Source organism: Crinia signifera, chromosome 7 (assembly GCF_055691185.1).
Source record: "Crinia signifera chromosome 7, ASM5569118v1, whole genome shotgun sequence".
NCBI lineage: Eukaryota > Metazoa > Chordata > Amphibia > Anura > Myobatrachidae > Crinia > Crinia signifera.
In genome coordinates, this window is record NC_139223.1 from 2,112,737 (window position 1) to 2,140,445 (window position 27,709).

At 52.9% G+C, this 27,709-nt stretch overlaps 2 protein-coding genes across 3 annotated transcripts in view; one reads left to right on the forward strand and one right to left on the reverse strand.

Annotated features, from left to right (window-relative positions):
* Positions 1–8,624: 8,624 nt before the first annotated feature.
* On the reverse strand, positions 8,625–12,034 carry DCTPP1 (dCTP pyrophosphatase 1). Its single transcript, XM_083155128.1, has 4 exons — positions 11,815–12,034; positions 11,173–11,246; positions 9,436–9,546; positions 8,625–9,347 (listed from the first exon to the last, which is right to left on the reverse strand). Exons 1-4 carry the CDS (start codon positions 11,818–11,820, stop codon positions 9,104–9,106), a joined length of 435 nt encoding a protein of 144 aa, XP_083011254.1. The 5' UTR covers positions 11,821–12,034; the 3' UTR covers positions 8,625–9,103.
* A 4,643-nt stretch (positions 12,035–16,677) lies between these two features.
* Positions 16,678–27,709, forward strand: part of QPRT (quinolinate phosphoribosyltransferase) — a 31,727-nt gene continuing 20,695 nt past the window's right edge. For both annotated transcript variants that reach the window (XM_083152210.1, XM_083152211.1), the window contains exons 1-4: positions 16,678–16,768; positions 18,906–19,201; positions 21,952–22,226; positions 25,707–25,838. In XM_083152210.1, the coding sequence (XP_083008336.1) occupies positions 18,919–19,201; positions 21,952–22,226; positions 25,707–25,838 (690 nt within the window). In that variant the 5' untranslated portion in view covers positions 16,678–16,768; positions 18,906–18,918. The remainder of the gene's footprint in view (positions 16,769–18,905; positions 19,202–21,951; positions 22,227–25,706; positions 25,839–27,709) is intronic.

The window sequence follows — 27,709 nt, forward strand, 5'->3', positions numbered from 1 at the left end:
TCCCCGGGTATTGCCCCTGTAAATGTAGTAGTTAGTCCTTGGGTATTGTCCCTGTATCTGTAGTAATTAGTCCAGAGGTATTGCCCCTATTTCTGCAGTGCTTAGTCTGGGGGTATTATCCCGGGATATATGCAGTAATTAGTCCCAGGATATTGTCCTTGTATATGTAGTGCTTAGTCCGGGAGTATTGCCCCTGTATATGCAGTAATTAGTCCCGGGGTATTGTCCCTGTATATGTAGTAATTAGTCCGGGGCATTGTCCCTTTATCTGTAGTGATTAGTCTGGGGGTATTGCCCCTGTATATGCAGTAATTAGTCCGGGGGTATTGTCTCTGTAGTGGTTAGTCCTAGGGTATTGACCCTGTATATGTAGTAATTAGTCCGGAGGTATTTCCCCTATTCGCTGTAGTGATTAGTCCGGGGGTATTGTCCCTGTATCTGTAGTAATTAGTCCCCGGGTATTGCCCCTGTATATGTAGTGATTAGTCCTGGGGTATTGTCCAAGTATATGTAGTAATTAGTCCGGGGAATTGTCCCTGTATATGTAGTAATTAGTCCGGGGAATTGTCCCTGTATATGTAGTAATTAGTCCGGGGAATTGTCCCTGTATCTGTAGTAATTAATCCGGGGGTATTGCCCCTGTATATGCAGTAATTAGTCCGGGGGTATTGCCCCTGTATATGTAGTAGTTAGTCCTTGGGTATTGTCCCTGTATCTGTAGTAATTAGTCCAGAGGTATTGCCCCTATTTCTGCAGTGCTTAGTCTGGGGGTATTATCCCGGGATATATGCAGTAATTAGTCCCAGGATATTGTCCTTGTATATGTAGTGCTTAGTCCGGGAGTATTGCCCCTGTATATGCAGTAATTAGTCCCGGGGTATTGTCCCTGTATATGTAGTAATTAGTCCGGGGCATTGTCCCTTTATCTGTAGTGATTAGTCTGGGGGTATTGCCCCTGTATATGCAGTAATTAGTCCGGGGGTATTGTCTCTGTAGTGGTTAGTCCTGGGGTATTGACCCTGTATACGTAGTAATTAGTCCGGAGGTATTTCCCCTATTCGCTGTAGTGATTAGTCCGGGGGTATTGTCCCTGTATCTGTAGTAATTAGTCCCCGGGTATTGCCCCTGTATATGTAGTGATTAGTCCTGGGGTATTGTCCAAGTATATGTAGTAATTAGTCCGGGGAATTGTCCCTGTATATGTAGTAATTAGTCCGGGGAATTGTCCCTGTATATGTAGTAATTAGTCCGGGGAATTGTCCCTGTATCTGTAGTAATTAATCCGGGGGTATTGCCCCTGTATATGCAGTAATTAGTCTGGGGGTATTGCCCCTGTATATGCAGTAATTAGTCCGGGGGTATTGTCTCTGTAGTGATTAGTCCTGGGGTATTAATCCTGTATATGTAGTAATTAGTCCAGAGGTATTGCCCCTATTTCTGTAGTGATTAGTCCGAGGGTATTGTCCCTGTATCTGTAGTAATTAGTCCGGGGGGTATTGTCTCTGTGGGGGTTATTCTAGTTCATTCTTTCTGACAAAATCCTTCTTAGATGGACAAAACCATGTGCACTGCGGGTGGGGCAGATGTAACTTGTGCAGAGAGAATTAGATTTGGGTGGGGTTTTTCTTCAAAGTGAGATCTATATTGCAGTGTAAAAATAAAGCAGTCAGTATTTTCCCTGCACAGAAACAAAATAACTCACCCAAATCTAATTCTCTCTGCACATGTTACATCTGCCCCCCTGCAGTGCACATGGTTTTGTCCATCTAAGAAGGATTTTGTCAGAAAGAATGAACTAGAATAAACCCCTGTATCTGTAGTGATTAGTCCCCAGGTATTGCCCCTGTATATGTAGTGATTAATCCTTGGGTATTGTCCCTGTATCTGTAGTAATTAGTCCAGAGGTATTGCCCCTATTTCTATAGTGATTAGTCCGGGGGTATTGTCCCTGTATCTGTAGTAATTAGTCCGGGGGTATTGTCCTGTATATGTAGTAATTAGTCTGGGGCATTGTCCCTGAATCTGTAGAAATTATTCCTGGGGTATTGTCCCTGTATCTGTAGTGATTAGTCCGGGGCATTGTCCCTGTATCTGTAGTGATTAGTCCGGGGCATTGTCCCTGTATCTGTAGTGATTAGTCCAGGGGTATTGTCCCTGTATCTGTAGTGATTAGTCCGGGGCATTGTCCCTGTATCTGTAGTGATTAGTCCGGGGCATTGTCCCTGTATCTGTAGTGATTAGTCCGGGGCATTGTCCCTGTATCTGTAGTGATTAGTCCTGGGGTATTGTCCCTGTATCTGTAGTGATTAGTCCCCGGGTATTGCCCCTGTATATGTAGTGATTAGTCCGGGGGTATTGCCTCTGTATATGTAGTGATTAGTCCGGGGGTATTGTCCCTGTATCTGTAGTGATTAGTCCAGGGGTATTGTCCCTGTATCTGTAGTGATTAGTCCGGGAGTATTGTCCCGTATATGTAGTAATTAGTCCGGGGGTATTGCCCCTGTATATGTAGTGATTAGTCCGGGGGTGTTGTCCCTGTATCTGTAGTAATTAGTCTGGGGGTATTGCCCCTGTATCTGTAGTGATTAGTCCGGGGGTATTGCCCCTGTATCTGTAGTGATTAGTCCGGGGGTATTGCCCCTGTATATGTAGTGATTAGTCCGGGGGTGTTGTCCCTGTATCTGTAGTGATTAGTCCGGGGGTGTTGTCCCTGTATCTGTAGTGATTAGTCCGGGGGTATTGCCCCTGTATATGTAGTGATTAGTCCGGTGGTATTGTCCCTGTATCTGTAGTGATTAGTCCGGGGGTGTTGCCCCTGTATCTGTACTGATTAGGCCGGGGGTATTGCCCCTGTATCTGTAGTGATTAGTCCGGGGGTATTGTCCCTGTATCTGTAGTGATTAGTCCTGGGGCATTGTCCCTGTATCTGTAGTGATTAGTCCCCGGGTATTGTCCCTGTATCTGTAGTGATTAGTCCTGGGGCATTGTCCCTGTATCTGTAGTGATTAGTCCCCGGGTATTGCCCCTGTATCTGTAGTGATTAGTCCGGGGGTATTGCCCCTGTATCTGTACTGATTAGGCCGGGGGTATTGCCCCTGTAGTGATTAGTCCCTGCATCTGTAGTCCTGAGTATTGCCCCTATATCACCACGTGCAGCATCCCCCTGTATAGGTGACAGTGCACACACACACACACACATTGGCCAGTATTCAATGCCTCAGATTCGCCGTTTTTTTTCAGTGAATCTGGCAATTCGCTGGGTTTACGGCGAATTTTCTGTTAGAAAAAACAATTCTCCCTATTCAATGGAGGCAATTCGCCACAAATGAACAGCAAATGTCTGCCGATTCGCCGTAAATTATTCTCCACAATTCGCCTGTGATTTTCAATGGGGTTTTTAGTGGAATTCGGTATTCAATGCTCAAATGGAGAACTGCTTTCTCCATTGATTTTCGCCATGATTCTCCGTTTAGCATTCGTCATCTTTTTTAGGTGAACTGTAATAAGATCTTTTTAATTAAAGCGTGTTTAATTTTTTTTTTGGTGTTAAAAAATCTGAATATTTTTCCTATGAAGGGGCATGCTATTTTTATTCATATACATGCAGCACAGGAATATATTTTATATATATATATATATTTTTTTTTTTTTTTAAACATTTTTTTTTTTTTTTTACACATTCGCCAGCAGGGGGCCGGGAGCCGGAGCCGCTCATTAATATTCATATATTCACTGCACTGATCCCGATGATCGGGACCAGTGAGTGCAGCGGCTCCGACCCCAGCAGCACCCTGCAAGCCCTTCTGCTGGGGGTGAGGTGAGGGGAGGGAGGGGAGGGAGGTGAGGGGACGGGAGGGGGGAGAGATATGCGGGGGACAAGCTGACAGGGACGGCTCCAGCAGTAGCAGACCTCTGACTCCGGCAGCCACAGCACGGTGATGTCAGCGCTGGGACTGCTTGAGCCGGAGGCTCTGCTGCTGCTGGACCTGTCCCCAGGCTGTGCGGAGGCTCCCGCCTGCATCAGCGTGCCCCCCCCCCCCCCCGCCGCGACACCAGTCCCTCCCATCCCCCTGCAGACTCCAGACAGGCATGGAGCATCTGCGCAGGGGGATTCGTCACTCTTCACACTATTCGCCGTCAGGGGCAGCGAGCCCCTGACGCATTGAATAGTGTGGGCTGGCGTCTGGCAGCGAATTGAAGGGGAGTGAAAAATCATGGCGAGCGCACTGCGAATCAAAAACAGGATTCGCTGCCATGCGCTCGCCATGGCATTGAATACTCCCCTACGAGTCAGAGGATCTGATGAAATCCATTGGGATAGGTTCCGTTTCTATGTCGCTGCTGTGATCTTAACTATTTACGGAAGCTGCCCTTGGAATAAGGCCCATATATGTAGTCTTCTCTAACCTACAATACAATACTAGCACCAAATGGATTGGACAGAGCGCACGATGATTAGTCTCCCCATATGTGCAGACCTTCCCCTGCACACTAGACTGGTAGTAGGGCCTACAGAATAGTGGCGCGAGGAAACGATTAACCAGGGAAAACACCTTGTTAGGAGAACGCCCATATAAATGGAGGTCAGAAGGAGGTTGTAAGATTGTTGGATTGTTAAAGAAACAATAAATGTCACTGAAATGTGATTACGAATGTACAAAACATGAAAGAACATTTACGTTCAGGTTCTAAACATGATTGTTAATATGAATATGTGACTTGTAATGCCTGGTACACACCAGGACGACTAGGGCCCGATCCCCTCAATCTAGATCCAATTCCAACCAATTGGATGCAGATTGGGCCCTTTTTTCCCCTGTTCTGGTCTGATCCCGAACCGATGCGCGGCCCCGCGGGTGGGTCGGTCGTTATTCAGATCCTACCTGCTGCAGGTAGGATCTGAAGAACGACCATAGAGCCGGGTGCGGGTCGCCATCGGATCGGACCCGCTCACGGTGCACATCGTGAGCGGGTCGTGCCCCCCCCCCCGTGTCACCGTGAGCGGGTCGTCGTGGTGTGTACCCTGCATAATACTTACAATAAACTATATAAGAAAATATGGGCCTTATTCTGGTTCCTTCACTCGCATACACACCCTTGTCAATGACCCGAACCCCGCACCACCCATTCGCACACCGAACTCGTTTGCATGACCATCTATTCGCATGCCAGTTGTAACCTCCCCCAACTTTCGATGGTCGCCACCCATTGAATGATGGTGAAGGTGCCCAGACCACTCGTACATATGAGCATAGGCTATGTCAGCTGTCCGCCCCCCCCCCCCCCCCCCCCACACGTGCATCACGAATGCATTAGCATATGTATGGCACGCGTTTTCATGGGAACGCCCAAGAAAGGCAGGGGGTACACATATGCTAATGCCCCAGCCCAGCACCCCACCCCCCGCTCACAATGCTGGGACTTCTCACCTGGGTTTGCACACACCCAGCATATACACATGTACAAAACATCAGAACCCGCGCAAGCCGCTGCGAATGAACCAGAAAAAGGCCCAATATGCGGGAACTCCTGTCCTTGTAATCTCACCGTCAGACAACATATGGCAGAAAGGCGTTACTCCTCCCCCCCTGAGCCATATTGCTATAGTACTAGGTTATGGAGTATCCACCCACAGCTGGTATATATTGGGGTCCGTGGGGGGCTGCTTCTAGCTCCTGTAGGTAACATTATGGCAGCTTAGGACAAAGTAGGCTGTGGGCATCGCTGGCACCGTCCCAGGCTGTTCCAGTACCTCTCAGGGGTACAATATCCTGGGTTGTGGGCTTCTCAGTATGCACATTACACCCGGGAGCAGAGATTGCAGTTCTGAAAGCATACACAGGTGACACTGCCACAACACAATCCACAATAAGGGCCTGATTCACAGAGGTTAGTAGAAAGACAAAACCATGCTGCATTGCAGATGGAGCAGATGTAAGAGGAACAGAGAGTTAGATCTAATTGCAGTGTAATTATAAAGCAGCCAGTATTTGCCCCACATAGAAACAATATAATCCACCCAAATCTAACTCTCTCTGCACATGTTACATCTGCCCCCTGCAATGCAGCATGAATCTATCCATCTGCTAACAGACCTGACAATACACACACCCTCAGTCACACAGGCTCAGTCGTCGTGTTCTGTCCCCTCCCCCCCCCTCAAACTATACACGTACCCTCGGTCCTATAAACGCACCCTCAGTCACACAGGCGCAGTCCCCCGACTATACACGCGCCCCCCTCAGGGGGCAGTCCCCCAACTATACACGTGCCCCCCTCAGGGGGCAGTCCCCCAACTATACACGCGCCCCCCTCAGGGGGCAGTCCCCCAACTATACACGCGCCCCCCTCAGGGGGCAGTCCCCCAACTATACACGCGCCCCCCAACTATACACGCGCCCCCCTCAGGGGGCAGTCCCCCAACTATACACGCGCCCCCCATATGCCCAGTCCACCAACTATACAAGCACCCTCAGTCACACACGCCCATGGAGGGGGGGGGGGGGCATATACTGGTTATATTGGGACGGGGAGATGGTGCTCTTTTCTACACTTAGGAGCATCTGACTAAGCACCAAGAGACCAGGACCTGCAGTCTCCCACTCACCACACACACTTCCTGTGTGAGGCCAATTACTCACGGGGTTGTATCTCTGCTCCCATAGCAGATTCTGGGATGGCACGCCCGGCAGATGTACCTCCTCCCTTAGAGGCACAGAGCGAGGCATCATGAACATAACACAGCCAGGCATCCAGGTCATTTCACCACTTCCCCTCCCAGAGAAACCACAGGCCGAGACCAGAGTATCTATAAAACCCCGTTCTACAAAATGACTCAGAGGTCATGAACACCCCTCCCTCCCTCAGAAGAGGAAACTGCTTACCGAAACGCCACAGCGTACACACCATATAGAAATTCCCCAAACAGCACCGCACTCCTCTGTGTCATCAATCGGCTAGCATTGTGCTGATCCACCCAGTACCCCCTCCCACCACTGACCCAACTCCCCCCTATCCAGACCCCCTCCACCACCACTGGACCAACCCCAATCTAGACCGCCTCCCACCACTGACCCAACTTCCCCCTATCTAGACCCCGACCCAATCTAGACCGCCTCCCACCACTGACCCAAACTCCCATCTAGACCGCCTCCCACCACTGACCCAAACCAACTCCCCATAGCCATACCCCACTCACGAACCCCATCTATATCCCCACCCAATGCCCGATCCAGACTCCTTACCATCACTAATCCAACTTCCCATGCAGACGCCCTACCACTACTGACCCAACCCACTTCACCATCCAGACCCCTTACCATCAATGACCTACACAACCCACTCCCCCCATCCAGCCACCCACCTCTACAGCCCTGAAACCACAACACCCCCAGCCAAACACCTAGCACTGACCCAGCCCACCCCGCATACTTCTATCCAGCCCCACTACCTCTACTGACCCAACAAAAAGCCAGGCCCCCCTACCACGGTCCCAACCCACACAGGTGTGGCTTCAGATCCCTTACAACAACTCAGATGTGTATCTTACATGTAGAAGAACTGCAAGTGTCAGAACGACATTGTTGATTACACCGAGTGCTACGATGCAATTTCTATTGCTCAGGCCAAGTACTGTTGCACTTCCAGAATGGCGTTTCCCTGCACGTGTGTACCACTGATTCCTGCACGGTCACAGGCTCAGCCTGGTGACGGGCACAGAATGGCGTTTCCCTGCACGTGTGTACCACTGATTCCTGCACGGTCACAGGCTCAGCCTGGCGACGGGCACAGTATGGCGTTTCCCTGCACGGTCACAGGCTCAGCCTGGCGACGGGCACAGAATGGCGTTTCCCTGCACGTGTGTACCACTGATTCCTGCACGGTCACAGGCTCAGCCTGGCGACGGGCACAGTATGGCGTTTCCCTGCACGGTCACAGGCTCAGCCTGGCGACGGGCACAGAATGGCGTTTCCCTGCACGTGTGTACCACTGATTCCTGCACGGTCACAGGCTCAGCCTGGCGACGGGCACAGTATGGCGTTTCCCTGCACGGTCACAGGCTCAGCCTGGCGACGGGCACAGAATGGCGTTTCCCTGCACGTGTGTACCACTGATTCCTGCACGGTCACAGGCTCAGCCTGGCGACGGGCACAGAGAGGCATTTCCCTGCACGTCTGTACCACTGATTTCTCCATGGTCAGTCACACTGGGCCACGTGTCTGTATGAGGACACATCAGTGCAACCTCCGCACCCACCCAACAGCCAGTAATCACAGCCATTTGCATAAACACAAATCTGCAGATCAGCAGCCTGTAACCGGGATGCAGTTATGATCCCGGCGTTCAGAATCCCGACGCCGAATGCCGACACATTCTCCCTCCTGGGGTGTCCACGACACCCCTGGAGGGGGAATAAATTAGTGTGCCGAGCGTAGCGAGGCACCGGGCCCGCTGCGTGGCGAGCGCAGCGAGCCCGCAAGGGGGGGGGGGGGGGGGGCGATCCACGTCCCCCCCTTGTCGGCATTTCGGCTGTCGGGATTCCGGCGTCGGGATTCTAAACGCCGGGATCCCGACCGCCGGGATTCAATACTGAATCCCTGTAATCAAAATAACATCAGCCATAATCAGGGTTTTAAGAATCAAAATGATTTAATGAGATAAAATGCTTAAAAAAAATATATAATAAATAAAACATAACAAATACTAAAAAAGTTTAAGTATGAAACAAACTTCACTTTCTTATGTGAAAAGTGCTGGGGTCCCGCACAGATCCCGGCAATGATGTGTGTCACCCACGTAGGCTGCACTATGCTAGGGTACACCAGGTGTATACACACAGAGCGGCCCCGAGGTCCGGCGCACCGGGTGTACATACACAGAGCAGCCCACTAAGGTCCAGCGCACCGGGTGTACACTCACAGAGCAGTCCCGAGGTCCGGCGCACCGGGTGTACACACACAGAGCGGCCCCAAGGTCCGGCACACCACATACAGGGAGATTCCTACAAAATAACAGTGGAACAGACATAACAGGATTTTGGGTTCAGAGCTCCAACAGGAGAACCCATACAGCAAACGCTGCTGCGTGCTCCATGATAGATACATTACTGGGCCTCGTTCTCTGTGCTGTATTCCGTGTACTTTTTGGCGCTGCCCTGTACTCGTGCTGCCGGATACTTCTTAGCATTCAGCTCCATCTTGGCCAGGACAGCGCGAGGAAGATCCACATGACACTTCTCCGCTAATTCCAGGAGGTAGATGAGGACGTCACTAAGTTCATGGGACAGAGATTCACGCTGAGATGGTGACCAGCCCGGGAGACCTTCCGAGACTTCACCCTGCCACTGACTGACAAGAGATCATCATCATCATCATCATCATCATCCCCCTCTCCATTCCGTGACAGACATTATTTATAGAAATGGGGGATACTTACAAAAGCTCAGCCACCTCCCCAACTTCTCCAACCAGCGCCAGCAGCAAGTTCCGGGGCTGATGAAACTGGTTCCAATCGCGGTCTGCAGTAAACTGTGCCTGCAGGCGGCGGCTAGGAGAGAGAGGCACACAGTTATATACACGGGGGAGAGTGGCAGCACCAGGAGAGAGAGGCACACAGTTATATACACGGGGGAGAGTGGCAGCACCAGGAGAGAGAGGCACACAGTTATATACACGGGGGAGAGTGGCAGCACCAGGAGAGAGAGGCACACAGTTATATACACGGGGGAGAGTGGCAGCACCAGGAGAGAGAGGCACACAGTTATATACACGGGGGAGAGTGGCAGCACCAGGAGAGAGAGGCACACAGTTATATACACGGGGGAGAGTGGCAGCACCAGGAGAGAGAGGCACACAGTTATATACACGGGGGAGAGTGGCAGCACCAGGAGAGAGAGGCACACAGTTATATACACGGGGGAGAGTGGCAGCACCAGGAGAGAGAGGCACACAGTTATATACACGGGGGAGAGTGGCAGCACCAGGAGAGAGAGGCACACAGTTATATACACGGGGGAGAGTGGCAGCACCAGGAGGAGAGAGGCACACAGTTATATACACGGGGGAGAGTGGCAGCACCAGGAGAGAGAGGCACACAGTTATATACACGGGGGAGAGTGGCAGCACCAGGAGAGAGAGGCACACAGTTATATACACGGGGGAGAGTGGCAGCACCAGGAGAGAGAGGCACACAGTTATATACACGGGGAGAGTGGCAGCACCAGGAGAGAGAGGCACACAGTTATATACACGGGGGAGAGTGGCAGCACCAGGAGAGAGAGGCACACAGTTATATACGGGGGAGAGTGGCAGCACCAGGAGAGAGAGGCACACAGTTATATACGGGGAGAGTGGCAGCACCAGGAGAGAGAGGCACACAGTTATATACGGGGGGAGAGTGGCAGCACCGGGAGAGAGAGAGGCACACAGTTATATACACGGGGGAGAGTGGCAGCACCAGGAGAGAGAGGCGCCCAGTTATATATATGGGGGAGAGTGGCAGCACCAGGAGAGAGAGGCACACAGTTATATATGGGGGAGAGTGGCAGCACCAGGAGAGAGGCGCCCAGTTATATATACGGGGAGAGTGGCAGCACCAGGAGAGAGAGGCACACAGTTATATACACGGGGGAGAGTGGCAGCACCGGGAGAGAGAGGCGCCCAGTTATATACGGGGGAGAGTGGCAGCACCAGGAGAGAGGCGCCCAGTTATATATACGGGGGAGAGTGGCAGCACCAGGAGAGAGGCGCCCAGTTATATACACGGGGGAGAGTGGCAGCACCAGGTCCTCAAGATTTACCAACGGTCCACATCACGCAGCCGGTGCACAGATGTAGTCATTACTGTCACATTATCCTTACTATAGAGGTACAGGAACGTTGGAAGATCTTGAGGACAAGTTTGGCCACCCCTGCTGTAACATGACATACACCTCTATACCAGAACATCAGAACCCAAATAAAGAGTTAGACACAGAGGGATGAAGAAAAATAAATATTTATATATACACAAAGAGGACACACAATAGGTTTCTTTATAGAATAGACAGATGCCTTAATATGCCAGATAATTATATGCCAGATGCCTACAGTAACAAATACAAAATGCAAGACCCCCACTGCCATAGTCCTGTAAGCCCCTCCCCCACATCCCTGTACCCAGCCCAGTACTCACATTTCCTCCATAGATGGGGAGTCGCTGAAATGGAAATCACTGGCGGGGCTGAGGGGCTCAGATGGGCGCGGGCTCTAAAGCAAAGAGGGGCATCAAATATCAGTGCTGTACTCTTCCTCACACACTGGCCCCTCTACCCACTGGAGACTCCCCATCTTCCTCATACACTGGCCCCTCTACCCACTGGAGACCCCCCATCCTTCTTATACACTGGCCCCCCTTCCCACTGAGACCCCCCATCCTTCTTATACACTGGCCCCCCTTCCCCACTGGGGACCCCCATCCTCCTCATACACTGGCCCCCCTTCCCACTGGGGACCCCCATCCTCCTCATACACTGGCCCCCCTTCCCATTGGAGACCCCCCATCCTCCTCATACACTGGCCCCCCTTCCCACTGGAGACCCCCATCCTCCTCATACACTGGCCCCCCTTCCCACTGGGGACCCCCATCCTCCTCATACACTGGCCCCCCTTCCCATTGGAGACCCCCCATCCTCCTCATACACTGACCCCCCTTCCCACTGGAGATCCCCCATCCTCCGGCCCCTCTTCCCACTGGAGACCCCCATCCTCCTCATATACTCCCCCCAATCCCCGTCACTCTGCCCCCCCCTTCCTACTAGGGGGCTCCTCCTCGCACCTCCATTCTGCTGCTGGGAACACGTGGTGGTGCTGGTGCTGCTGCTGGGAACACGTGGTGCTAGTGGTGCTGGTGCTGCTGCTGGGAACACGTGCTGCTGCTGAGGCCGGCGCGCGGCTTGGTGTACACAGAGCGTTCAGCCAATCACAGGCCGCCTACACTACGTCCTGCGTCCGCTCAGCTTTATTCCGGCTCTACTAAACAAGGGCAAAGCTGTCTCCATGGCAACCGGGGTAACGGACGGGGCGGCCAATCAGCTGCGGCGTGCGGACATGTAACACGTGACGGAGGCCCTTATTCTGGTTCGTGCGGTACGGCCCGCGTGCGGCCGTACCGCCGATGTTTTCCGTCTGCACATGCGCAGAGGTCAATCTGCGCATGTGCAGGCGAATTCGCCGCACATAGCGTTAGTACGCCGCAAAGGGGGCGTATAGGGGCGTGAGGGGCTTCATGCCCTCATTTCCCTATGTATACGCCCCGCGTTTCATGGGCGTTCCCATGCAAACGCGGGGCGTACGCATGGTAATGAGGCCATGACGCAACTCATGGGGGCGGAAAGCTGACGTCGCCGGATGTCAGCTTTCAGCCCCCATACAAGCTACCACACGGACGATTGTCCGTGTGGTCTCAGCTTGCGGGAGCTGCCGCGGCGTGCGGACCTGCCTTCGATGGTCGACGACCATCGAATGCAGGGGGCAGCTCCCACCATGGTGGAGGCGTACGCCTCCGCATTTTCATGCGGATCGGCAGCCGTCCGTGTACGGACGGCCGTGCCGATCCGTCTTGTAGGCGGGGATTCGTCTGGTGCGGTCGGAGCCGCATATGCGGCTCGACCGCACCAACCAGAATAAGGGCCGGAGTGTGGTCGTGGGACGTAGCCGCAGCACAGAGCGGCCGCCGCCACTCGCCAGGACCAGGGCGCCTAGTACTGGGGACAGGACATAGGGAGCCGGCCCGCCACCACATCCTGGGGCCCATTTATCATGGCTGGGGTCAGCTGTCCACCATAGGCTACAATGGGCCACCGCCATTGCTTCCCATTCTGGGTACTGGTACATCGAGGAGCATAGAAAGCTGTGAGTGGGCCAGGAGGGCTCGCATATCGCGCCGTTATAATAATCTGCCCCCATTAGCGGGGTGAAGCAGGGAGGAACATCACAAGATGTATTAACATCTTATCTGCCGAAGCGGGGGAGCGCTAACTCCGCCCTCCGGCGATGTCCCCTCCTGGAGATAGCGCGCTGTCTGTCCCCCGTCCGGCTGCATGGGCATGTGCGGGATCTCGCTACTCACGCGAGATCCCCAGCGCAGCCCAGACCTAACAGCAGGGACAGCGCTGATGCTGGCGAAGCCAAAAGCGGCCATTCATACATTCAGCCTGCTATCATTTAGATAGCAGCGCCGATATGGACAGCCCATTACCGCACGCTGGCATCAGTGCACATAACGTGCGCTGATACCCCTTCTCCCCCATAACAATCTTTCATACATATGCCCCAATGAATGATAAATGGGCCCCATGGCTGGGCGTCCACCATCGAGTCTTTCCATGCGATGTTACTGGCCAATTGTGGGATGTGGGCGCCCCTAGGCACAACAATAATGTTTACTAAGTAGGACAGTTTATAGGGGCAGTATCTGCATGTCCTTTATCCATTTACACTCTATTTAAGATGAAATATAGTACAGTACAGTGGATATTTTGCAGTTATTGGTACATTTCGGGCTGACTGTACTATCACAGGCATCCAAGTGCCGCCCCCAAACATGTGCCGCCCCTAGGCATGTGCCTAATGGGAAATTCGGCTCTGGCCATCATATCAAATAATTCTATTGAAAAATAAATTCATACAATCTGGGCATGTGCAAACCTCCGCAGCGTGGCTGGCTGGGGATGGAACAATGGGGCGGATGAAGTTGCAGCTCCGGGGCCCCCATCAAAATCGGTCTGCTGCAGCCAGGTAGCCTGATCCTGGTCATCTGAGGCCGGGTGGAGGTAGGGTAATGGGCTTGTGACTCACCCCTACCCGTGGCATTGGTGAACCAAAACGCCACCGTGGTGCACGCTGGTACTCAGGGCTCACTGTGCCCGCTCGCACTCAGGCTCACTGTGCCCGTGTTCTGTATGTTAGGGTGCGCTCGCCCGCCACTGCACCCTGAAGGAAGTCCTGCTGGCATTGACAGAATGGAAGCAGCCCCGAGAAGGTCTGGCAGGCTGGCTGATCCCCCTGAGGAGGTGAGGTGTCAGGCCTGCAGGTTTAGAGCAGCAGCTAGAGGAAGCCGGAAGCATACTGATCCGGGGAACGCGCTGAGCATTTATACTTGGACACTGCATTCACTGATGTCCTGTTAGAGCAGCACCTGAATCTGGAACACGTTTCATCCACCATTGGGAAACCTAGCCAGATCCCTAAAGAGACGCACCAGAGATCCAGGGGCCGCCATCAGGATAACATCAGCCCCTGCCACCATAGAGCAATCATTTAACATCAATCCAGCTATACCTATTACTGGAGGCTTGCTGCCAACATTTCATCTATCATCAGTGGTTTAATTCACAATTGTAATATGAAATCTTTCTCATCTGGTACTATGGAATATTCCGGGACATTGGCCTTTTAAGAACCTGCAATTTTATACCACTAGATGTCACACAGGCGACACGATCCCCCAACCTTTATTTGACATTTTTACATATTTTGTTGTATATTTTCTTAATTTATTATATTTACATTTATCTTAAGTAGAGTTAATAAATATTATTTATTTTACTACAGTCTGATAACCAATTATTCAGCCAGCGCTGGCATACCCTATATTTTTCTCTTCTTGACGATTAGGGGAGTGACCGCCCTTGCCAGCTGCTGATAATAGCGCGCCTCACATTTGGTTTTTCTTGCAGCAGCAAGAAACACTGATGTGATCTGGGTTGGACTGATTAGCAGCACCTGTGGCTTCCTAATCTAGGTATTTCCAGGGCAGGAGCTCATCGCTCCAGATGCTGGAATTGCTTCCCAGGTGATAGGCTGGGGGTGTGAGCTACGGTAGGGACCAGTGAAGCTTTCTGGAGTGTTTGTACTATGCTGTGACATCTGTATGCTGCAATATGGAACCATACTTGCTTATGCTGATTACCTGGGCAGCTGTGACTTGCTCCAGAATAAAGATGTAATAGGATGAGCCAATCAGAACGTGAGAAACCAGTGTGATGTTGCAGTGTAAATGATGGTCACTGGAGGTTTCTTACCAAATCTCTCATCCTATTATATTTCACCCCAAGACTTCATCTTATCCAGTGTATGTGATTCCTTGGGGCCCTAACAGGGACACATACAGCAGGAAGCCTTGGGTAAGTTCGCTACCTGTGGTTTATTTTTTATTTTATTTTTTTAAACTGGTTTTATTTCCGCATTGTGCAGCGGGCTTGGAAGCCAGAAATGGTTTCACTTGTGGCGTGAGATGCAGCCTTAAAGGGCCCCACAATCTTATCAGACTGTTGGCAGTTTTGTGTTAGATGTGGCCAGTAAACCAGGCCGGTGTCCACTAACACAGTTGTGTGAGTCTGGTACATTATATTGGGCCTCCTAGGTTTGCCCTTAAAGGGGAAACTCAGGTTATTATGGAGCCACATTCCATGGTGTCAGAAAAAATCACATCAAAAACATCGATCTCTAGAAGTCATTGCAATACAATGTCTATCCCTCGCAAACGGCTATAGGTCTCCTGAATGGTGGCTGTGCCTGTATCCCGGGGTGTGCACTGTACCTGCTCTCCCTGTATTACCACGGAGGGGCCCCTGTCTACTGCAGAACCACGGAGGGGCCCCTGTCTACTGCAGAACCACGGAGGGGCCCCTGTCTACTGCAGAACCACGGAGGGGCCCCTGTCTACTGCAGAACCACGGAGGGGCCCCTGTGTACTGCGCAACCACGGAGGGGCCCCTGTGTACTGCGCAACCACGGAGGGGCCCCTGTGTACTGCGCAACCACGGAGGGGCCCCTGTGTACTGCGCAACCACGGAGGGGCCGCTGTGTACTGCGTAACCACGGAGGGGCCCCTGTGTACGCGTAACCACGGAGGGGCCCCTGTGTACCGCTTAACCACGGAGGGGCCCCTGTGTACCGCGTAACCACGGAGGGGCCCCTGTGTACCGCGCAACCACGGAGGGGCCACTGTGTACTGCGTAACCACGGAGGGGCCCCTGTGTACCGCGTAACCACGGAGGGGCCCCTGTGTACCACTTAACCACGGAGGGGCCCCGGTGTACCGCGTAACCACGGAGGGGCCCCGGTGTATCGCGTAACCACGGAGGGGCCCCGGTGTACCGCGCTACCACGGAGGGGCCCCGGTGTACCGCGCTACCACGGAGGGGCCCCTGTGTACCGCGTAACCACGGAGGGGCCCCTGTGTACCGCGTAACCACGGAGGGGCCCCTGTGTACCGCGTAACCACGGAGGGGCCCCTGTATACCGCGTTACCACGGAGGGGCCCCAGTATACCGCGTTACCACGGAGGGGCCCCGGTATACCGCGTTACCACGGAGGGACTCTACCAGTGACCGTATACTCAGATTGCACCAGATTGGTGATGCTCAGTCTCTCCATCAGTAACTCCCAGAGCTCCGGATTGGGCGTACAAACCAAAAAGATATATCACTCGCTGTATCAGTGACCATCTCGTTATCGTACACACTGAATGATATGCACCTAATCGTCATAGCATGTACAGACGAGGACCCACAATAATATGTGTAATTCTGTGTACTCAGCTGTACATTGTCCTAGCTACTACTTACGGTCAGTATAGGAACAAGTCTCCCTGAACCTTGAGCTTTGACCCTCTCACACGTCAATGTGTAACCTGATGTTTACTCTTACCACATCCAAAATGTGCCCCAGATATTTCTTACTATCCAGATACTGCAGTAGCCGGGAGCATCACAGACAGAGCAACGGTAACTATCAGCAACACTGGATGTGTCTCCCAGACACCTGGGAGTGGGGTCGCTGAGATCGGGGAGTGGGGTCACGGAGAGCCAGGAGTGGGGTCATTGAGAGTCTGGAGTGGAGTCACTGAGATTTGATGTGGGGCCTCAGAGAGCCAGGATCGGGATCCCCAAGAGTGGGGTCACGCTGTGTCCTGCTCTGCGTCCCATGCTCTGCGTCCTACTCTGCATCCCCCGCTCTGCGTCCTCCTCTGTGTCCCCCGCTCTGCGTCCTCCTCTGCATCCCCCACTCTGTGTCCTCTGCTCTGTATCCTCCGCTGAGTCCCCTGCTCTGCATCCTGCTATGCGTCCTACTGTGTGTCCTACTCTGCATCCCCCGTTCTATGTCCTCCTCTGTGTCCCCCCAATCCATATCCTACTCTGCGTCTCCCACTCTGTGTCCCCCATTCAGTGTCCTCCTCTGTGTCCCCTGCACTGCATCCTCCTCTGCTTCCCCCGCTCAGCATCCTTCTGTGTCCCCCCGCTCTGTGTCCTCCCCTGCATCCCCCGCTCTGCGTCTTTCTGCGCCCTCCTATACATCCTACACTGCAGCCCCCGCTCTGCATCCTCCTCTGCGTCCACCGCTCTGCATTCCCCACCCTGCATCCCACTCTGCCTCTTCACCTGCATACCCCGCTCTGCCTCCTCCTCTGTGTCCTACTCTGCATCCCCTGCTCTGTGTCCTCCGCTGCGCCACCTTCTCTGCGTCCCCCACTCTATGTTCTACCATGCTTTGCTCACTCTGTGTCCTCCGCTACGCCCCGTACTCTGCGTCATCTGCGTCCCTCGCTCTATGTCCTCCATTGTGTCCTACACTGCATCCCTCATTCTATGTCCTCCTCTGTGTCCCCCAATCCATGTCCTACACTGCGTCTCCCGCTCTGTGTCCTCCACTCAGTGTCCTCCTCCTCTATGTCCCCTGCACTGCATCCCCCGCTCTGCGTCCTCCTGTGTCCCCCGCTCTGCATCCTCTGCTGCGTCCCCTGCTCTGCATCCTGCTATGTGTCCTACTCTGCATCCCCGTTCTATGTCCTCCTCTGTGTCCCCCAACCCAATCCGTCTCCCGCTCTGTGTCTCCCACTCAGTGTCCTCCTCTGTGTCCAATGCACTGCATCCTCTTCTGCGTCCGTCCCCTCCGCTCTGCGTCCTCTTCTGCATCCTACTCTGCATCCTCCTCTGCGTCCACCACTCTGCTTCCTTCTCTGCATGCTACTCTGTGTACCCCACTCTGCATTCCCCACTTTGCGTCCTACTCTGTCTCTTCACCTGCATACCCCGCTCTGCCTCCTCCTCTGTGTCCTACTCTGCATCCCCTGCTCTGTGTCCTCCTCTGTGTCTCTAGCTCTGCGTCCTCTGCTCTGCGTTCTCCTCTGTGTCCTCCTCTGCATTCCCCACCCTGCGTCTCACTCTGCCTCTTCACCTGATTACCCCGCTCCACCTCCTCCTCTGTGTGCTACTCTGCATCCTCTGCTCTGTGTCCCCAGCTCTGCGTCCTCCTCTGTGTCCCCAGCTCTGCGTCCTCCTCTGTGTCCCCAGCTCTGCGTCCTCCTCTGTGTCCCCAGCTCTGTGTCCTCCTCTGCATCCCCTTCTCTGCATCCGCTCCTCTGCGTCCCCTGCTCCGCATCTCCTGCTCTGTGTCCTCCTCTGCGTCCCCCGCTCTGTGTCCTCTTTTGTGTCCTCCTCTGCATCCCCTATGCGTACTTCACGTTGTGTTCTACTCTGCGTACTCCCCTCCCCCATTCTGTGTAATAGCTGCGCCCCCCACTATGTGTCCTCCTCTGCGTCCCCTGCTCTGTGTCCTCCTCTGCGTCCCCTGCTCTGCGTCCCCTGCTCTGTGTCCCCTGCTCTGCATCAGCCTTTGTTGGGGTTGCAGTGCACCTTACTTGTGCTGAAGGAGAGGAGACTGCTGAGAGGAACAGGGCTCCCCAGATATGAGCTCTCCAAGCCGTGGTGAGGTGATGTGTGCTCTCTCACCTCTATATCAGTCTGGGGGTTCTCTGTCTCGCCTGCACCCTGATGCTGATGATACTATGGCGGACTGATCTGGTAATAGGCCCCTGGAATCTGGAAAAGCGATGAGATAACGTCTGCTCCTTCTGTCTTGCAGATCGCACCAGGCGATGACATCTGACAATCTCTCATGTCTCCTGCCCCGATGTCGCCTTCAGCAGCTGGCTCGTGATTGGCTTGCTGAGGATGCTCCAGGGCTGGACATAGCGGGGTGGGCAGCGGCCCGCAGCGGGCAGGAGTACCAGGAGGCCACATTGCTCTGCAAGTCTGCGGGGGTCCTGGCGGGGTCCCCCTTCTTTCAGGCAGTGTGTGAAGAAGTGGGGTGCAGCGTGCACTGGGCTCGCCGTGAAGGGGAATGGCTGGAGCCGGTGGAAAGAGTGGCCACAGTAAGAGGTGAAATTCTCCATGTTACATGTATGCGCCCTCATTAACATACATGTAGGTTTAGACTGTACTACGGTAAGACATGAGAAGGTAGTGGGTCTTCCAGGCAGGTGTGTGTGGGGGGGGGGGGACAAAGTCCGTGGGGCTGTCATTGGTCTGACCAAGCCAATAAATGGCAGTGAGGTAAGGTCAGTGGCTGGGGAGGCACCGGTTAGTATTAGACAGAGGAGCAGGGAGGTCAGTGGCTGGGGAGGCATCGGCTAGTATCAGACAGAGGTGCGGGGAGGTCAGTGGCTGGGGAGGCATCGGCTAGTATCAGACAGAGGTGCGGGGAGGTCAGTGGCTGGGGAGGCATCGGCTAGTATCAGACAGAGGTGCGGGGAGGTCAGTGGCTGGGGAGGCATCGGCTAGTATCAGACAGAGGAGCGGGGAGGTCAGTGGCTGGGGAGGAGCCGGCTAGTATCAGACAGAGGTGCGGGGAGGTCAGTGGCTGGGGAGGCACCGGTTAGTATTAGACAGAGGAGCAGGGAGGTCAGTGGCTGGGGAGGCACCGGCTAGTATCAGACAGAGGTGCGGGGAGGTCAGTGGCTGGGGAGGCATCGGCTAGTATCAGACAGAGGAGCGGGGAGGTCAGTGGCTGGGGAGGAGCCGGCTAGTATCAGACAGAGGTGCGGGGAGGTCAGTGGCTGGGGAGGCATCGGCTAGTATCAGACAGAGGTGCGGGGAGGTCAGTGGCTGGGGAGGCACCGGTTAGTATTAGACAGAGGAGCGGGGAGGTCAGTGGCTGGGGAGGCACCGGCTAGTATCAGACAGAGGTGCGGGGAGGTCAGTGGTTGGGGAGGCACCGGCTAGTATCAGACAGAGGTACGGGGAGGTCAGTGGCTGGGGAGGCACCGGCTAGTATCAGACAGAGGTGCGGGGAGGTCAGTGGCTGGGGAGGCACCGGCTAGTATCAGACAGAGGTGCGGGGAGGTCAGTGGCTGGGGAGGCACCGGCTAGTATCAGACAGAGGTACGGGGAGGTCAGTGGCTGGGGAGGCACCGGCTAGTATCAGACAGAGGTGCGGGGAGGTCAGTGGCTGGGGAGGCACCGGCTAGTATCAGACAGAGGTGCGGGGAGGTCAGTGGCTGGGGAGGCATCGGCTAGTATCAGACAGAGGTGCGGGGAGGTCAGTGATGGGGGGGCACCGGCTAGTATCAGACAGAGGTGCGGGGAGGTCAGTGATGGGGGGGCACCGGCTAGTATCAGACAGAGGTGCGGGGATGTCAGTGGCTGGGGAGGCACCGGCTAGTATCAGACAGAGGTGCGGGGAGGTCAGTGGCTGGGGAGGCACCGGCTAGTATCAGACAGAGGTACAGGGAGGTCAGTGGCTGGGGAGGCATCGGCTAGTATCAGACAGAGGAGTGGGGAGGTCAGTGGCTGGGGAGGAGCCGGCTAGTATCAGACAGAGGTACAGGGAGGTCAGTGGCTGGGGAGGCATCGGCTAGTATCAGACAGAGGAGCGGGGAGGTCAGTGGCTGGGGAGGCACCGGCTAGTATCAGACAGAGGTACAGAGAGGTCAGTGGCTGGGGAGGCATCGGCTAGTATCAGACAGAGGAGTGGGGAGGTCAGTGGCTGGGGAGGCACCGGCTAGTATCAGAGACAGAGGTGCGGGGAGGCACCGGCTGGTATCAGAGACAGAGGTGCGGGGAGGTCAGTGGCTGGGGAGGCATCGGCTATTATCAGAGACAGAGGTGCGGGGAGGTCAGTGGCTGGGGGGGGGGGGGCACCGGCTAGTATCAGACAGGTGCGGGGAGGTCAGTGATGGGGGGGGGGGGGGGGGCAGCGGCTAGTATCAGAGACAGAGGAGCGGGGAGGTCAGTGGCTGGGGAGGCACCGGCTAGTATCAGAGACAGAGGTGTGGGGAGGTCAGTGGCTGGGGAGGCACCGACCAGTATCAGAGACAGAGGTGCGGGGAGGTCAGTGGCTGGGGAGGCATCGGCTATTATCAGAGACAGAGGTGCGGGGAGGTCAGTGGCTGGGGAGGCACTGGCTAGTATTAGACAGAGGTGCGGGGAGGTCAGTGGCTGGGGGGGCACCGGCTAGTATCAGAGACAGAGGAGCGGGGAGGTCAGTGGCTGGGGAGGCACCGATTAGTATCAGAGACAGAGGAGCGGGGAGGTCAGTGGCTGGGGAGGCACCGGCTAGTATCAGAGACAGAGGAGTGGGGAGGTCAGTGGCTGGGGAGGCATCGGCTAGTATCAGAGACAGAGGTGCGGGGAGGTCAGTGGCTGGGGAGGCGCCGGCTAGTAACAGAGAGAGGTCAGTGCCACCTCTTCCTGGGCACACTCCATGTCACTCACTGCGTCACTCTGTGTTACTGATGCCACCTCTCCCTGGGCACGCTCCATGCCACCCACTGCGTCACTCTGTCCTCTGTGTTACTGATGCCACCTCTCCCTGGGCACACTCCATGCCACTCACTGCGTTACTCTGTCCTCTGTGTTACTGATGCTACCTCTCTCTAGGCACACTCCATGCCACTCACTGCGTCACTCTGTTCTCTGTGTTACTGATGCTACCTCTCTCTAGGCACACTCGATGCCACTCACTGTGTCACACTGTTCTCTGTGTTACTGATGCCACCTCTCCCTGGGTACACTCCATGCCACTCACTGTGTCACACTGTCCTCTGTGATACTGATGCCACCTCTCACTGGGCACACTCCATGCAATTCACAGCGTCACTTGGTTCTCAGTCACATTTTCTGTGTTACAGGACGTGTGAATGATCTACTCCTGGCAGAGCGCCCAGCTCTCAATGCCATATCCCGGGTCAGTGGCATAGCCACTATGGCAAGGCAGGTGTCAGAGCAGGCAAAGGCAGCAGGGTGGCCTGGTAAGGTAACTGGCACCCGGAAGACCACACCTGGATTCCGTCTACCTGAAAAGTACGGCCTGCTGGTGGGCGGAGCTGGAAGCCACCGATACGGGATGGGTGACCTGGTCATGCTGAAGGATAACCATGTATGCGCAATGGGAGGAGTCCAAGAGGTGACAGCGGGGCATCCTATGTGCAATACGGATTATACTGTATAGAAAAAGCATATTCCATAGCATTGTACAACTGGGGACGGATTCAGTACACCAGCGTATAGTGACAAGTACACCAGCGTATAGTGACAAGTACACCAGCGTATAGTGACAAGTACACCAGCGTATAGTGACAAAGCTGCCCGTAAGGTTCCCCCATTCTGCATCCCGATATCTAACTAAGATACTCTGTCCAGTATTCCTGCAGCTTGTCCATTATTGTACTGGTCTCAGATCCCCCTCACACGGGTTCCAGGGTAATCAGGGAGAACAGAATAGAGGGGGGTAATCGGGGAGAACAGAATAGAGAGGGTAATCGGGGAGAACAGAATAGAGGGGGGTAATCAGGTAAAATAGAATAGAGGGGGGTAATCAGGGAGAATAGAATAGAGGGGGGTAATCAGGTAAAATAGAATAGAGGGGGGTAATCAGGGAGAATAGAATAGAGGGGGGTAATCGGGGAGAACAGAATAGAGGGGAGTAATCAGGGAGAACAGAATAGAGGGGGTAATCGGGTAGAATAGAATAGAGGGGGTAATCAGGGAGAACAGAATAGAGGGGGTAATCGGGGAGAATAGAATAGAGGGGGTAATCAGGGAGAACAGAATAGAGGGGGTAATCAGGGAGATCAGAATAGAGGGGGTAATCAGGGAGAACAGAATAGAGGGGGTAATCAGGGAGAACAGAATAGAGGGGGTAATCAGGGAGATCAGAATAGAGGGGGTAATCGGGGAGAATAGAATAGAGGGGGTAATCGGGTAGAATAGAGAGGGTAATCAGGGAGAACAGAATAGAGGGGTAATCAGGGAGATCAGAATAGAGGGGGTAATCAGGTAGAATAGAATAGAGGGAGGTAATCGGGTAGAATAGAATAGAGAGGGTAATCAGGGAGAACAGAATAGAGGGGGTAATCAGGGAGAACAGAATAGAGGGGGTAATCAGGGAGATCAGAATAGAGGGGGTAATCGGGTAGAATAGAATAGAGGGGGTAATCAGGGAGAACAGAATAGAGGGGGGTAATCAGGGAGATCAGAATAGAGGGGGTAATCGGGGAGAACAGAATAGAGGGGGTAAACAGGGAGATCAGAATAGAGGGGGGTTATCAGGGAGAACAGAATAGAGGGGGGTTATCAGGGAGAAGAGTATAAAGGGGTATAATCAGGGAGAACAGAATAGAGGGGGGTAATCAGGGAGAATAGAATAGAGGGAGGTAATCAGGGAGAATATAGAATAGAGGGGGTAATCGGGGAGAACAGAATAGAGGGGGTAATCGGGGAGAACAGAATAGAGGGAGGTAATCAGGGAGAATATAGAATAGAGGGGGGGGGGTAATCGGGGAGAACAGAATAGAGGGGGGTACTCAGGGAGAACAGAATAGAGGGGGTAATCAGGGAGAACAGAATAGAGGGGGTAATCAGGGAGAACAGAATAGAGGGGGGCACTCAGGGAGAACAGAATAGAGGGGGTAATCAGGGAGATCAGAATAGAGGGGGTAATCAGGGAGATCAGAATAGAGGGGGTAATCGGGGAGAACAGAATAGAGGGGGTAATCAGGGAGAACAGAATAGAGGGGGTAATCAGGGAGATCAGAATAGAGGGGGTAATCAGGGAGATCAGAATAGAGGGGGTAATCAGGGAGAACAGAATAGAGGGGGTAATCAGGGAGATCAGAATAGAGGGGGTAATCGGGGAGAACAGAATAGAGGGGGTAATCGGGGAGAACAGAATAGAGGGGGTAATCGGGGAGATCAGAATAGAGAGGGGTAATCGGGGAGATCAGAATAGAGGGGGTAATCGGGGAGAACAGAATAGAGGGGGTAATCGGGGAGAACAGAATAGAGGGGGTAATCGGGGAGAACAGAATAGAGGGGGTAATCGGGGAGAACAGAATAGAGGGGGTAATCGGGGAGAACAGAATAGAGGGGGGTAATCGGGGAGAACAGAATAGAGGGGGGTAATCGGGGAGAACAGAATAGAGGGGGGTAATCGGGGAGAACAGAATAGAGGGGGGTAATCGGGTAGAACAGAATAGAGGGGGGTAATCGGGTAGAACAGAATAGAGAGGGGTAATCGGGTAGAATAGAATAGAGAGGGGTAATCGGGTAGAATAGAATAGAGAGGGGTAATCGGGTAGAATAGAATAGAGAGGGGTAATCGGGTAGAATAGAATAGAGAGGGGTAATCGGGTAGAATAGAATAGAGGGAGGTAATCGGGTAGAATAGAATAGAGGGGGGTAATCGGGGAGAATAGAATAGAGGGGGGGGGTAATTGGGGAGAATAGAATAGAGGGGGAGGGTAATCGGGGAGAAGAGAATAGAGGGGGGTAATCAGGGAGAATAGAATAGAAGGGGTAATCAGGGAGAATAGAATAGAGGGGGGTAATCGGGGAGAATAGAATAGAGGGGGGTAATCGGATAGAATAGAGGGGGGTAATTGGGTAGAATAGAATAGAGGGGGGTAATCGGGAAAAATAGAATAGAGGGGGGTAATCAGGGAGAATAGAATAGAGGGGGGGTAATCAGGTAGAATAGAATAGAGGGGTTAATCAGGTAGAATAGAATAGAGGGGGTTAATCAGGTAGAATAGAATAGAGGGGGTAATCAGGTAGAATAGAATAGAGGGGGTTAATCAGGTAGAATAGAATAGAGGGGGTAATCAGGTAGAATAGAATAGAGGGGGTAATCAGGTAGAATAGAGGGGGGGGGGAATCAGGTAAAATAGAATAGAGGGGGGTAATCAGGTAGAATAGAATAGAGGGAGGTAATCGGGTAGAATAGAATAGAGGGGGGTAATTGGGGAGAATAGAATAGGGGGGGGTAATCAGGGAGAATAGAATAGAGGGGGTAATCAGGTAGAATAGAATAGAGATGGGTAATCAGGTAGAATAGAATAGAGGGGGTAATCGGGGAGAACAGAATAAAGGGGGGTAATCAGGTAAAATAGAATAGAGGGGGGTAATCGGGGAGAATATAGAATAGAGAGGGTAATCAGGGAGAACAGAATAGAGGGAGGTAATCAGGTTAAATAGAATAGAGGGGGCTAATCAGGTAGAATAGAATAGAGGGGGGTAATCAGGGAGAATAGAATATAGGGGGGTAATCAGGTAGAATATAGGATGGGGGGGGGAATCAGGTAATTGGGTAGAATAGCATAGAGGGGGCAATAATATAGAATAGATGGAAGTAATGGGGTAGAAGAGAAGAGCTCTGGAGTTGCAGCAGTCACCCTGTAGAAGGGCCCCAGGAAGAGGCATACCATATTTTGGGAGTCCCTGAGGAGCCCAGATAAACACCCAGTAGCAGCAATGTATAGAATAATACATAATTCAGCAGTATATGCAGTCCTTGGCGAGGGGGGGGGGGGGGGTGTCACACAAAACCCCCATATACCCCAATAATGAGGCATGTAATGTGTATACAGCTGTCTCCTTTCCGCTCTAGGCCCTGCATGGCGTGCGCTCTGTCGCTGGCCACACGCTGAAGGTGGAGGTAGAGTGCAGATCTACAGAGGAGGCGCTGGAAGCGGCCGCAGCTGGAGCTGATATTGTCATGTTGGATAACTTCACTGCTAAGGTGATTCCCGCTCATAGGGTGGAACCATCTCACCCTAGGTTTAAGGTTACAGTAAGAGATGCGGTGCAGTTAGCGTTACAGTAGGGGATGTGGTACGGTTAGGGTTACAGTAGGGGATGTGGTACAGTTAGTGTTACAGTAAGGGATGTGGTACAGTTAGGGTTACAGTAACTTACTGTAACCCTAACTGTACCACATCCCTTACTGTAACACTAACTGTACCACATCCCCTACTGTAACCCTAACTGTACCACATCCCCTACTGTAACCATAACCATACCACATCCCCTACTGTAACCATAACCATACCACATCCCCTACTGTAACCCTAACCGTACCACATCCCTTACTGTAACCCTAACCGTACCGCATCCCTTACTGTCAGTAATAACTGTATGGTTATGGTTACAGTAGGGGATGTGGTACAGTTAGGGTTACAGTAGGGGATGTGGTACAGTTAGGGTTACAGTAGGGGATGCGGTACAGTTAGGGTTACAGTAAGGGATGCGGTGCAGTTAGGGTTACAGTAAGGGATGCGGTGCAGTTAGGGTTACAGTAAGGGATGCGGTGCAGTTAGGGTTACAGTAAGTGATGCGGTGCAGTTAGGGTTACAGTAAGGGATGTGGTACAGTTAGGGTTACAGTAGGGGATGTGGTACAGTTAGGGTTACAGTAAGTAGGGTGACCAACTCATCCCTTTAATCCGGGACACATATTAATTACACAGGTTCTGTGGCAGTTTAAAACCAGGTGAAAGCCAGCCACAGAACCTGTGTAATTAATATGTGTCTCGGTTTAAAGGGATGAGTTGGTCACCCTAACAGTAAGGGATGCGGTGCAGTTAGGGTTACAGTAAGGGATGCGGTGCAGTTAGCGTTACAGTAGGAGATGTGGTACAGTTAGGGTTACAGTAGGGGATGTGGTACAGTTAGGGCTACAGTAGGGGATGTGGTACAATTAGGGCTACAGTAGGGGATGTGGTACAGTTATGGTTACAGTAAGGGATGTGGTACAGTTAGGGTTACAGTAGGTGATGTGGTAAGGTTAGGATTACAGTAGGGGATGTGATACAGTTAGGGTTACAGTAAGGGATGTGGTACGGTTAGGGTTACAGTAGGGGATGAGGTACAGTTAGTGTTACAGTAAGGGATGCGGTGCAGTTAGCGTTACAGTAGGAGATGTGGTACAGTTAGGGTTACAGTAGGGGATGTGGTACAGTTAGGGCTACAGTAGGGGATGTGGTATGGTTATGGTTACAGTAAGGGATGTGGTACAGTTAGGGTTACAGTAGGGAATGTGGTACAGTTAGGGCTACAGTAGGGGATGTGGTACAGTTAGGGCTACAGTAGGGGATGTGGTATGGTTATGGTTACAGTAGGTGATGTGGTAAGGTTAGGATTACAGTAGGGGATGTGATACAGTTAGGGTTACAGTAAGGGATGTGGTACGGTTAGGGTTACAGTAGGGGATGAGGTACAGTTAGTGTTACAGTAAGGGATGCGGTGCAGTTAGCGTTACAGTAGGAGATGTGGTACAGTTAGAGTTACAGTAGGGGATGTGGTACAGTTAGGGCTACAGTAGGGGATGTGGTACAATTAGGGCTACAGTAGGGGATGTGGTATGGTTATGGTTACAGTAAGGGATGTGGTACAGTTAAGGTTACAGTAGGTGATGTGGTAAGGTTAGGATTACAGTAGGGGATGTGATACAGTTAGGGTTACAGTAGGGGATGTGGTACAGTTAGGGCTACAGTAGGGGATGTGGTACAGTTAGGGCTACAGTAGGGGATGTGGTATGGTTATGGTTACAGTAGGTGATGTGGTACAGTTAGGGTTACAGTAGGTGATGTGATACAGTTAGGGTTACAGTAAG